Source organism: Ceratotherium simum, chromosome 1 (genome assembly GCF_057802395.1).
Source record: "Ceratotherium simum simum isolate JZ-2026a chromosome 1, ASM5780239v1, whole genome shotgun sequence".
NCBI classification, from domain to species: domain Eukaryota; kingdom Metazoa; phylum Chordata; class Mammalia; order Perissodactyla; family Rhinocerotidae; genus Ceratotherium; species Ceratotherium simum.
Genome location: NC_141900.1, coordinates 22,771,663 through 22,785,007, shown reverse-complemented (window position 1 = coordinate 22,785,007; position 13,345 = coordinate 22,771,663). Strand labels below are relative to the sequence as shown.

General features: G+C 41.6%; 1 protein-coding gene across 1 annotated transcript in view; it reads right to left on the bottom strand.

Annotated features, from left to right (window-relative positions):
• Positions 1-9,996, bottom strand: part of RSBN1L (round spermatid basic protein 1 like) — an 80,301-nt gene extending 70,305 nt beyond the window's left edge. The window contains exon 1 of the mRNA XM_087443203.1: positions 9,426-9,996. Within this exon, the coding sequence (XP_087299329.1) occupies positions 9,426-9,996 (571 nt within the window). The remainder of the gene's footprint in view (positions 1-9,425) is intronic.
• Between the last annotated feature and the right edge of the window lie 3,349 nt (positions 9,997-13,345).

Below are 13,345 nucleotides of genomic sequence, written 5' to 3'. Positions count from 1 at the left end.
AGGCCTTTTTATTTTTGGCCCATGTTACCATTACTGTAATAGATTACCAATTGTAACTGATAGCTACAATCTGTCTTTAACTATAAGCATTCTGCAAGTAACTTTCCAAAATTCAAACTATGGTGAATTAAGAATTCAAGAAAAGTGTTTACCATAATTCATATCAATGAATTTATAGTATTTATTTTGGTACCCAAAATCAAAACAGACTGCCAAATTTTAATCTAGATATAAGAGCAGCAATTTATTTTGAATTCTCCTCCCCCAAAACTAATTCATTTTTTATTTAGCAACAGTTTGGCATCATTCTTTAACCCTCAACAAAATGGGTGACTCAGGCAGGGATCATTAATTGATGCTAAAGACATTAGGTAAGAGATAGTTGGGGAACTGGATATTCACAAAGCATGACCCCACAGATTACAAACTAAATGCAAATAGAAAAATGAACTATTACAATGGTAACAATGGTCACCTCAACCAAGCGATCAAGTTTAGCATCATTACTAATGGCACAATCTGAATATTATATGCCTCCTGATGGTATGTAATATAAAGTACACCTATGAAATTTTCTTACTCAAACTATTTAATATGAATTTAATCAAGCCTTTATACCTAACTTACAATTTATAAGAAATACAGAGGACCAAGTTAAATACCACCACAATAAAACAATTGTTTAAAAATCATGAATACAGGAAAATCTACAAGATAACAGGTACGTTGAACTGGTATTTTCAAAAAGTCAATGTCATATGAAAAAAAAAGTGAGTGGGACAGTTCTAGATTAAAATAAACTAAACAGATGTAGTGTGTTTGGGGCACAATGGGAGAACTGGGAGTAACTGGAAGAATTTTTATATGGACTGGCTTTATGATTATTTTCTTAAGCGTTTTAATATTATTGCGGTTATGTGGTTACTTTTAGGAAATGAAGGCTGAAATATTTAAGAATGAAGTATCATGACGTCTACAATTTACTTTCAAATGATTCAGCACATATATATGATAAAATATTAACAGCTGTTGAATCTAGGAGGAAAATCTACATGGGATCATTGTATTGTTCTTTCAACTTTTCTGTATGCTTAAAATTTTTTATAATAAAAAGTTAAGAAAAAAGAAATAACTGGAAGAAATTTTTAAAGTTCATCTTTACTTTCTTCTTTCCTGTTTATCACAGTCTAAAGGGGAAAAATTAAGTGAACTGTAGCATCGTGCAGTTAGGCTCAGACCCTGGCAGAGATGGGGTTGATCCAAATTCTTTACACAATAGCTATGCAAGACTCGGAGCAAGCCAGCAAAAACTCAGAATTTTAATCTAAAAACATTGAGATAATACCACGGCATATGGCACTCAATAAATGCCTTTTCTTTCTCCTACCAAACCCCAATATTTTATTTCCTATGTTGATGTGGCTAACTGCACACTGACTTCACAAGTACCTGCTTCAATTAGTTATCATGGGGGTTTTTGTTTGCTTACTTAGATTATTTACTTTTCTGATATTAAAGAGTTAACCTAACCCTGATATTAAAGAGTTAACCTAACCCTTAGGCACTACTGGTGGGAATGTAAAATGGTGGAACCACTATGGAAAATAGTTATGGAAAACAGTTTCTCAAAAAAACTAAAAATAGAATTACCATATGATCCAGCAATTCTACTTCTGGTATATACCCAAAAGAATTGAAAGCAGGGACTCAAACAGACATTTGTACACCTACGTTCATAGTAGCAATACTCACAATAGCCAAAAGGCAGAAGAACCCAAGTGTCCATCAAGGGATGGACGGATAAACAAAATGTGGTAAATACCTACAAAAGAATATTATTCAGCCTTAAAAAGGAAATTCTGACACATGATGCAACATGGATAAATCTTGAAGACATCATACTAAGTGAAATAAGCCTGCCACAAAAGGACAAATACTTTATGATTCCACTCATATGAAGTACTCAGAGCAGTCAAATTCATAGACAGCAGAATGATGGTTGCCAGGGGCTGGGGGAGAGGAGGAAGAGAAAAAGGGGGTTATCCTTTAATGGGTATGGAGTTTGTTTGGGAAGATGAAAAAATTTCTGGAGATGGATGGTGGTGAACAGTTGCACGACAATGTGAACGCACTTAATGCCACGGAACTACACACTTAAAAACAGCTAAAATGGGGGGCCCGCCACATGGCCCAGTGGTTAAGTTCGGCACACTCCACTTCAGCAGCCTGGGTTTGGTTCCCAGGCACGGAACTACACCACTCATCAGTGGCCATGCTGTGGCAGTAACCCACACACAAAATAGAAGTTCAGGGCGAATCTTCCTCAAGCAAAATGAGGAAGACTGGCACAGATGTTAGCTCAGGGCAAATCTTCCTCAAGCAAAAAGAGGAAGATTGGCAACAGATGTTAGCTCAGGGTGAATCTTCCTCAGCAAAAAAAAAAAAAAAAAAAAAAAGCTAATGGTAAATTTTATATTACGTGTATTTTACCATAATTTAAAAACATAATTTAAAAAGAGTTAACTTAAAAGTGAAATAAGCCAGGGGGCCGGCCCAGTGGCACAAGCAGTTAAGTGCACGCGCTCCGCTTCGGGGGCCCGGGGTTCGCAGGTTCAGATCCCGGGCATGCACCGACGCACCACTTGGTAAGCCAAGCTGTGGCGGCGTCCCATATAAAGTGGAGGAAGATGGGCACGGATGTTAGCTCAGGGCCACTCTTCCTCAAGAAAAAAGGGGAGGATTGGCATCGGATGTTAGCTCAGTGCTAGTCCTCCTCACAAAAAAAAAAAAAAGTGAAATAAGCCAGAAAGAGCAAGACAAACAGTGCATGATTTCACTTATATGTGGAAGATGAACCAACACACGGACAGACAGAACTGTTTGGTGGTTACCAGGGGCTAGGGGGGTGAGGGGTGGGCACAAGGGGTGATAAACAATAATGTACAACAAAAATTTCACAATTAAAAAAAAAAAGGAGCACAAATCAAAAAAGAAAAAGAGGACCGGCCCCGTGGCTTAGCGGTTAAGCTTGTGCACTCCACTGCAGGCAGCTCGGGTTCGGATCCCGGGCACGCACCGCTTCTCCGGCCATGCTGAGGCCACATCCCACATGCAGCAACTGGAAGGATGTGCAGCTATGACATACAACTATCTACTGGGGCTTTGGGGGGAAAATAAATACATAAATAAAATCTTTAAAAAAAAAAAAACAGTTAACTTAAAAAATATACAAACACATCTATTCCAGAATAAGATATATCAAACTGTTAATAACAGTTTGAGAGTGGGGGAGAATTTCACTCCTTAAAGTACACACACGTGTGTTGTTGAAATTTCATAAGCATTATTAGTTCAGCAACGGAAAAAATTTCAATTCTAGTTATTTTGTGGTGAAATGATATATGCTGGGAATATGCTTTAAAATACTAGGGCAAAAAATAAAAATATGTGGAAGAGGGGAAATGAAACATAAACTGTAAAATGTTGATAGCTGTTGAAGCAGGGTGAAGGGTAGACTCGGAATTCACTATATTGTTCTGGTTTCTTTTGTACTACTAAAAATTTTTCATGATAAAAAGTTAAATATTTTCAATCTACAATTCAAGAAAAAAGTAATATGTACAACATAAAGTTTAATGTACCTTCAAAAATAAAAATGTTTGAAGTCATAAAAATGTTAGTTTAGTTGGTAAGAATGCATTTTTATTATTGATTCCCTTTAATCACACAAATGCAAAAAGATTTTATAAAAGCCACAATATTTCATCATAATTCTTTTTACTCTAACACAAATTAAGTATGATTATTTTTTCAATATCCTATTTTAAGTAGTCTATCCATAATTTGAAAGCTTAATTCATTTAAAGATGGTGAAACAATAGCCAAGACTTGGAAGCAACCTAAGTGCCCATCAAGGGACGAATGGATAAAGAAGCTGTGGTAGATATACACAATGGAATACTACTCAGCCATAAGAAACAATGAAATCCAGCCATTTGTGACAACATGGATGGACATTGAGGGTATAATGCAAAGTGAAATAAGTCAGAGGGAGAAGGTCAAATACCGCATGATTTCCTTCATTAAGTAGTAGATAATAACAACAATAAACAAACACATAGGGACAGAGATTGGATTGGTGGTTACCAGAGGGGAAGGGGGGAGGGAGGAGGGTGAAAGGGATAATTCGGTACATGTGTGTGGTGATGGGTTGTAATTAGTATTTTGGTGGTGAACATGATGTAATCTATGCAGAAATAGAAGTACAGTGATGTACACCTGAAATTTTTACAATGTTATAAACCAATGTTACTGCAATAAACCAATGTTACTGCAAAAAAAAAAAAAAAAAAGATGGTGAAAAATTAATGACATTTACTATAATAACTTTAAACCTCTGGAATATAAACTTCTTTCAAAAAGTTAGTATGGGGGCCGGCCCCGGTGGTGTAGCAGTTAAGAGCACACTCTGCGCTTCAGCGGCCCAGGGTTCGTGGGTTCAGATCCCAGGTGTGCACTGACAAGCACTTGTCAAGCCATGCTGTGGCAGCATTCCATATAAAGTAGAGGAAGATGGGCACGGATGTTAGCCCAGGGCCAATCTTCCTCACCAAAAAAAGAGGAGGATTGGCATTGGATGTTAGCTCAAGGCTACTCTTCCTCACCAAAAAAAAAAAAGTTAGTATGGTTCACACTAATACATATCAAAAATTCCCAGAAACGAGGATACCAATGGGAAAACTGTACAGGTTATACCTATCCACAAATTCAGTGATACTAAATATCTCCAATGTGTTAGGCTGGAAAGAAGGGTTAGGAACCAACATCCCTTACAAATGCCTACACTACGCCAGGTTCATATAATTCTAATAACCATGCTATGAAAAGGTATCCCTATATAACAGGTAAGTATGGGCTCAAAAAGATTAAGTGACTTCACCAACGTCACACAAATAGGAACTAATCAAAAGAGGCTAAAATTTAAGATCTCTTCTTGAAAAATATACCCAAATGATAGGAAAAAAAAAAATAGAAACATAAATTTCATCTTTGATGTAACTAGGAGATATATATTGTATATATTGTAACTGTAACCTGCAATACAATGTACGAAGACAGAAAGCTATGGTGGAATGGTAAATGACTTAGCATAATGGAAGAAGGTTGATATAAGTCCCTACACAAAGAGATACTGACAATCCTATTGATCTGCAGTATTCCAGAGAGGCTTAGAAATTAGAGGCACTGGAAGAGCCAAGAGGGCAGAACAAACCCCCCTCCAACCCCCCACCCCCCACATACATTCCTAAGGGAATGATAAGTATGGTCTCCATCAAAACTGAATCAGACTGGCTCCAGGCTCAGGGGCGTCCCACACAGAAAAATGAAGAAGGGAAATGCTGATACGAAAACAGGGAGACTAAGTGAAAATTTATAAACTGAATAGTGATTTGTAAGCTTTCTTCTCCCACCCAGCACTAGAACCCTGCCATCCAAACTCACTACCTCTGCCAATCCTCTCCCCTCTCTCCATTATTCCACTTACACAGACAGAGAGAAAAACGAAGGACCTTGATCTGCAGAAACTGAAAGCCTTCTTACCCACCATCCAGAGAAAAGAAATCAAGACAAAAACATGAGAGTTCATGAGTCACTAAGCCATGCTCATGCATGCCCAAGGAGCTTTCAATCAGCTTTGGAACTTTCTCTTGAATATAAAGGAACTGCTAAGGATCACACAAATTCGAAGAAAGCCTCCAACAAAAAGAAAGAGACCAAAACAAACAGAAAAAAGAGCCCAAAACAAACAGAGGAACCAAAAACAATGCAAGAAACAGAAGAACGTGTCAAAGAAACTATAATCAATATCCTTGAAGAGATAACAGAAGATGCTGTACCCATGGAAAACAGGAAAAGATGCTATAATATAGGAATAAAGAACAAGAGCTCATAAAACATTTTTTTTAACAAGATACCTGAAATTTTAAAATTCAGTGAAAGGGTTGAAATCTCCCAGATAATAGAACAAAAGACAACGTTTTGGAGATCAAATTTTTCAACATCGACATTGGAAGTCAGGCAGTAAGGGAACACCTCCAAATTTTTGAGGGAAAATGATTTCCACTATGGAAATCTCTCAACAGCCAGTCAAGTGTGAGAGTAAAAATAAAATCGCCAAAAACTTATTTCCCATGCATTCTTTCACAGTAATACTAGGGGAAACCAAAATGAAGGAATAAACCAAAAGGAAGGCTTGAGATCCAGAAAAAAAGGACTCAACAAAAGTGAAAGAAATTCCCAGAATGTGAGCTAAGGGAAGTCCCAAGATGACAGCTTTGCAACAGGCCTAAAGAGAAAACAATCCAGACTAAAGCAGGAAGAAGGACAGCTACAGAAGGGATGACTGCAGCAACAAATGGAACTAAGTTTATCTGACAGATCTGACCATGTGGAAAATTGTACTGAGAAGCATTTTATGGAGCTGCTGGAGGGTATAGAAAAACTTTGCCAGACAAAACTAAGCAAATGAAAAAATGAGGCATGAAAAACACAAGGTTACAAAAGAAAACGAAATCACTGTAAACGACTCAGTAGTGACAAATACTTGGTCATAACGATAAAAAGTCTGAATATAAATTTAACCTAAAATTGTGGAATAATAATATTAGAAAGATGGGGAAAAGTCTAGTTTGAAAAATTTTCAAACACCTCTCTCTTTAAAATCACTGACGTCTACATACCTCAAATTATTCAATTCTAAGAAAAGCCTCTATTTTCATTAGAGTTAAATTATGGAACTACACTTTCAAGGCAAAAATTCAGTGAAATGGTCTGCTTTTGTCTTGGGATACTTCACCGGGTCATTCTAAGGGAAAAAATAAGTTAATAAATGCAAAGCAAAAACACTAACAAAAATTAGAAGATCTATACAAGTTTTATTGGTTACTGGAATCAGTTAAGGCACTTTGTTATCTAAAACTATGTTTGTTCTGTTGTTTGCTATAATATAATTCTAAATGTTGGATACTTTCAGTACATGTCCACTTTTACCTCCACATTTACCAATTCAATAATTTATTCCATCTTACAGGAAAATGGGCTGTGAACTCTTCAGCTGATTACTTCTATAAGCACCAAAACCTGGTTTTAAAAATCCAAAATGGGGGCCGGCCCTGCGGCTTAGCGGTTAAGTGCTCGCGCTCCGCTGCTGGCGGCCCGGGCTCAGATTCCGGGCACACACCGACGCACCGCTTGTCCGGCCATGCTGAGGCCGCGTCCCACATACAGCAACTAGAAGGATATGCAACTATGACATACAACTATCTACTGGGGCTTTGGGGGAAAAATAAATAAATAAAATTATTAAAAAAAAAAATCCAAAATGTTTTGCACTTTTTCTTTTTATAAGAAATAAATTTAACTTTTATGTGATGACTCAGGCTATCATGCAAGTCAGCTACAGCACGCTGACTAGACAGCCTCAGAGTCTTAGGCGTGTAAGACATCAGCCCTTATATTAAATGGGCCTAGACTGGTATGCTTTTATAATTCTCTTGTTCTTCACTCTTAACTTTCAAATCTACTGTCAATGATCTTTCCTCTATCTGGATCCACCCACCTTTGGGTTGACACTGAAAAGTAATCCTTCTCTTTGATTTTTAGTTTTTCTTCAATAAAATATCAGCATTTCTGTCAGAAAAATGCAAATTTTACAATAGTGCAAATATGGAGTCACTACTCAAAAAAACCTACATAGGCCATGGAAAAACATCTTCCTCACATCTTAATGTAAAAGCTATCATTGCTTATATTCAGTCTTAATAATAAGCTGTAGCCTTCAAAAAGAGGGATTCTAAAGGTAATTGAAAAGATTAGAAAAATTTCTCTAAGAGCCATTTCATTTTAGGGCTATTTATGTGCTCCATATTTGAAGGTAGCATTGTTAAAGAATGCTTATTTATTTTCAGCCATTCCAATACACCGACAATGTTATACTCATATTCACTTCCTCATTCAAAGAACCTAGAGCAAATACACTGTTTACACATCACAAATAAGACTGATACCGAGCTGCAAATGCACAGACTTTCAGGCACTTATAACTTTTAAATGTAACCACTAAAACAAAATAGCTTTAAAATAATAACCACCTAAAATTCCGGACTAAAAGTAACACAAATTCCATCCTCAAAACCACTTTCCTAGAAGCAACCCTCCGCAAAGCTGAGAGATCTTTACCTGGTGCAGGAGTCCCTGATGGCTATGCTTAGACGTCAAAGCTTTGCTACAGGCAAAAACATCAAGGAAGAAGTAACACTGTTGCTACATACTCGCGTGCAGCGTTTGTAAAAACTGTGAAAACAGCCATTCTAATTCAAACGTACAGAGAATGTTTCATGATTTAATCTACTATTAGATTAGCAATGCTAAAACTGCCTGACATTTCATTTTTCCTAAAAAACAAACAAAAATACTTTGACAATACTGTATGTCAATGTATATACATATACTTAAGATCTTTATGTGATTAAGCTTTTGATCCCATAAAGATCTCATTTTCAACCAGTCTCCATGTTGTACCACTCTCAGATCATTGTGTATCAATAGTTAAAAAGGTAGGACCATCTATTTTAAGGCAGTACTGTCTGAAAATCATACGACCAGCCTACATTTTAAAAGAAAACTGTCAAGCGCTGTCTAAAAAGGACGTTTAAGAATTTGCCTTTTTCTGATGCTAAAACATTTTGCAGCCACTTGATGTGGCCAAAAAACGTCAGCGCTCCTGATTCTATCATTTGCTGCAGGAAAAAAGAATATGGCTGAAAATTCTTTCTGAAGAGTGGTATTTCAAACAGGACCACTCGGAACACTTAAGACTACGGAGCGGAGCGGAGGGTGGAGGGAGGGTACCTTACGAAACAGCGCGCTCGGGGCCCTGCACACTACCTCATTTCCCTAATAGGGATGAAAAGCTCAGGCCTCTGGTAGCTTCCAGCTGACGCCAATGCTCTGCACACCCCTTTTTTTGACAGGATTTCTAGCGTTGGAGCCCGTGTCACAAGTAGGAATTCCGTGATCACATCAACGGTCTAACGATCATTCAAGCATCTTTTGCGAGACCAAAGCCTCCCGACGCCCTTCCCTCCCCTCTCCCCCCGGAGCCGGACACACCTAGGCGGGCCCTGAAGACCGAATTCTACAAGCCCCGCAGAGCATGAACTGGGAGACAGGAACCATAGCGAAAACAAGAGTTTCGGCCATTGCCCTCGCGGCGACCAAAATTACAGGCTCCATTTCCTGTCCCCATGGGGACCGCACCGTCGCCCGCCGAGCACGGGCCGCCTCCGCCCCCCAGGCCGCGCACGCGGCCCCGCGGCCCCCGCCCGGGCCCCGCCGCCCGACCCTCCTCCCGGCGCCGGACCCACCTCGCGGCGGCGGCTTCACCTCCCCGTTCTCCTCCCGGGCGGCCCCGCCGGGCTCGCCCGCGCCGCCGAGGCCGTGCCGCCTCCGCTCCTTCTCGCGCTTCTCCTTGGGTCTGCGCGGCTTGGCGCGGGCCGCGGCGGCGGCGGCCGGCAGCAGCAGGCGGTGGGGCTGAGCGTGCAACAGCGCGGAGGACACCAGCAGCTTGCGCGGCAGCGGCTGAGACGAGGACGCGGAGGCTGAGGAGGGGACGGCCGCGCCGGCGGAGAAAGAGAAACCGCTCCGAGCGGCGGCCGGGGAGGGGGCGGCCGGCAGCGCGGCGAAACTCCAAGGCGCCGGGCTGCCATAGCTCTGAGGCGAGGGAGTCGCCGGCGCCTGCAGCTGCTTGCTGTTCCCGCCGCTGCCCCCTTCCCCGTTCAGTCTCCGTGGCGCCTTCTTCTCCTCAGTCCGGACCTTCTTGGCGGACAGAGGGCCTGGTGGGTCCCGGGACGGGGGCTGCAGCTTGCCGAACGGTTCCTTCTCGGAGGCGGCGGCGGCAGCGGCGGCCCCGTGCCCGGGGCTCGGCGGCTCCGCCATCTTGCGCTCCTGTTGTATTTACTCTCCTCCGCTCCGGGCGCGGGCCGGGCGGGCCCTCCGCGAGGGGCGGGGCAGGGCGGGACGGCCGGGCCTCCGCGGGCCAGCCGCGCTGAGGGATCCCTCCAGCGACCAATCAAAGCGCGAGTCTCGAGCCGAGGAGGTGGGACCGCCGAGTGCGCCCGCTTTGGAGGTCACAGCGCGGCGGGGCGCGGCCAGTGGCCGAGCGAACTGCGGGGGAGGGTCTGCAGTTGTCGCCAGGGTGAACTCGGCTGCCCCGTGAGGTCTGGAAAGAACCCTCACTCCAGACCCCAGAGTCTACCCCAGCCCGGGTCGCGCTCGTCTGTGCCTCGATGACTTTGTTCTTGTATCACTTTGTCTTCCTTTTTCCCTGGGCTCCCTTGGGCCCCTCCCCGCCTCTTCGCGCTCAGAAAGCCGAATTTCGTAGATGCTCAGCTCGGAGGAGAAAATTTTGCCGGGAAGTAAGTCCTTTCTATTAGGCGGTGGTCGATTGATGGGAGGGGCTGGAAGTCACTTGGTGTCCGGACAAGATGTTACTGTTGCTAAGATCGTCAACTCTAGAGCTTTGAGGGAGATAACTTCCTGCAGACCTAGAACTTGGGGATTACTTCCGAGCTTGAAGGTAAGACTCTCCGTGGAGAATTTTTAACTTTTGTGATCGGATCCTTCAAGATTTTAATTTTATTGTAATTATTATAACTCAAACGTGCTAAGAAAAATCCGTTAGCGACATTTATAGGTGTTTGAAAAGCAAGGATTTTTTTAAGTGTGTTTTAGCGTTTAGTTAGCACCCTGAGTGTTCGATGTTTTGTAAGCGTGTGCTTTGATTTCTAGCTAGAAGATAAGGAATTTGGGGAGATGAGTTACGGTAATACGGTTGCAACCAAAGCGAGGAGCGCGATTTTACTTTAACTCTGAGGTCTCGCATGAGATCAAAAAAGTCAGAGGAGGAGATGTAAAAATAAAAGTAGTCAAATCAGGAGGTGACCAGTCGGAGGATATTTTGAGTCCTAAAAAGAGCTCTAAATTTTCTGTAACTTTCTGGAAAACAGTTAAAAGTAGCTTTCCAGGATTACCAATTCTTCTAACCTCATAAAGTTGGAATTCTTTATTTCGTTTCTGCCCCCTTTTTTTGTTTTTTTTTTTTTTTTAGGATATTTTGGAGTCAAAATTTAATACTGGTTTTATAAACTTGTTTTTTTTTAAGTACCTCAAATTTTTAAAATAATGAAAGTATTTACTTCCTATTAATAGATAACAATGAAAGCAAGTGAGAACGTTATAGTTGGAATTGACTGGCAGCAGATGTCTTCATGAAATGTAGCATTGGTAGAAGCGTGGACAGCGAGGATGGTGCTGGAAATCATCTGCTACCAACTGGCTTTGTGACCTCGGTCAGGGTGCTTCATCTGTCAGAACTTCTCTTTTATTTGAGTAAATTTGATTACATGATCACTAATGTCCCTTCCACACTCTAACCTCTGCCGTATTCAAGAAGCTTTTCGAAATCACACTGAAACCATTACAATTAAAATAGCTTCTTAGTTGTTGACCCTCCAGATATAGAGAAGTATGTCTTATATACATTAACATAGTGCCTGAAAACTTGCACCACTTATTCCCTCATCTCCCACACAGAAGTCTGGAAAATCTGACTTTGTACAGGCCTGGCTAAAGTGTACTCTCACTTGGGTGAATTTGTCACTCCTTGCACTATACTCTTTTATACTATTATATATTCTTATCAGGCCTGACCCTAAATTTGCAGAGCCTGGGCAAGAGTTTGGCTATGGAGGCTCATATACCATGTGTCTAAATATTTAAGTTATAAATCAAGATAACAAATTATTATAAAAAATATATTCTACTCTACTACCTTGACAAATTTACTTACATATTGATCTGGAAGGCCAGGTTTGAATTTAGAATTCTCAGACTTCTAGAGTTCTCAGACTGACCCAGTTCTCTTCCCATTCCCAGCTTCTTCACCGATCACACCAAAAGGGACCATGCATGCATGCTGACATGTCCAAGCTTATGTCCACACCTCTCATCCCCTGCAAGTAGTGATGTGTCGTCAGCAGCTCTGTCTGCCCTCAGATCTAGCCAGTTCAAAAGAGGAGTGCAGGCTCCAGGCAGGCATAGTCCCTTGACCTCATGGATTCTTTGCCGTTTGCAGCAGGAGGAGGGTCCTTACCCAGGTCTAAGGGCAATACTGTTATAAAAAATTCTCAGTTATCTGTTTTCTCTCCCATGTAAACAGCCATTCCCTTTCAACTAGATTATTCCTAACCACATTGAACTAGGAGAGAATTCCACCACTATCACCAATTCCTATCTGATCATGTCACTTTCCTTGCTTCAGATCTGTCAATGACTTCCATTGCTCTTAGAATAAAGAACAAAATCTTTAATATGACCTACAAGACCCATCAAAATCTAGCCCTCCTTCCTCTTCTATATCAAGGTAAAAGATCTTTAATATCCAGAATGCATCATGCTATCTTTCAACATAGAAATATTACATGGGGCCGGCCCCGTGGCTTAGCGGTTAAGTGCGCACGCTGTGCTACTGGCGGCCCGGGTTCAGATCCCGGGCGCGCACTGACGCACCGCTTCTCCGGCCATGCTGAGGCTGCGTCCCACATACAGCAACTAGAAGGATACGCAACTATGACGTACAACTATCTACTGGGGCTTTGGGGAGAAAAAGGGAAAAAAAAAAGGAGGAGGAGGATTGGCAATAGATGTTAGCTCAGAGCCGGTCTTCCTCAGCAAAAAGAGAAGAATTAGCACGGATGTTAGCTCAGGGCTGATCTTCCTCACACACAAAAAAAAGAAATATTACATAGGTTGTTCCCTCTGGCTGGAATGCTTTTCTTTATATGTGAGGCTCATGTGAGGGTTTGGATAATGGACATAACGGAGACAGATATCATGAATAGCTCCTATATGTCTAACCTGCATGACATGATGGACAGTGGTACCATTCACTGAGCTACGAAACGCTGGAAGAGTAACAAGTTTGGGATACTCTTTTTGACCTTGGACCTGATGAACATGAGGTGCCTGTAAGACATCACGTCTTTTGGATCTCAGCTCAAGCCAAGCCTCACTTCCTTGGAGAGCTACCTTCTCTTCCCTGTCAAGACTAGATTCTTTCCTTGTTTGTTCCTTTTCTTCTCATCCGCATTTCTTTTTGCTTTTGTTGTGGTTGCTGACTCACTGATAGTCTCTCCCGTCCTTTTCCCTTCCCTCCTCTATAAGAAGAGCTCTGTTGAAAACATAGTACCCTATAGCCTGCTTCTCCATCTTCTTGTCTGAAACCTGG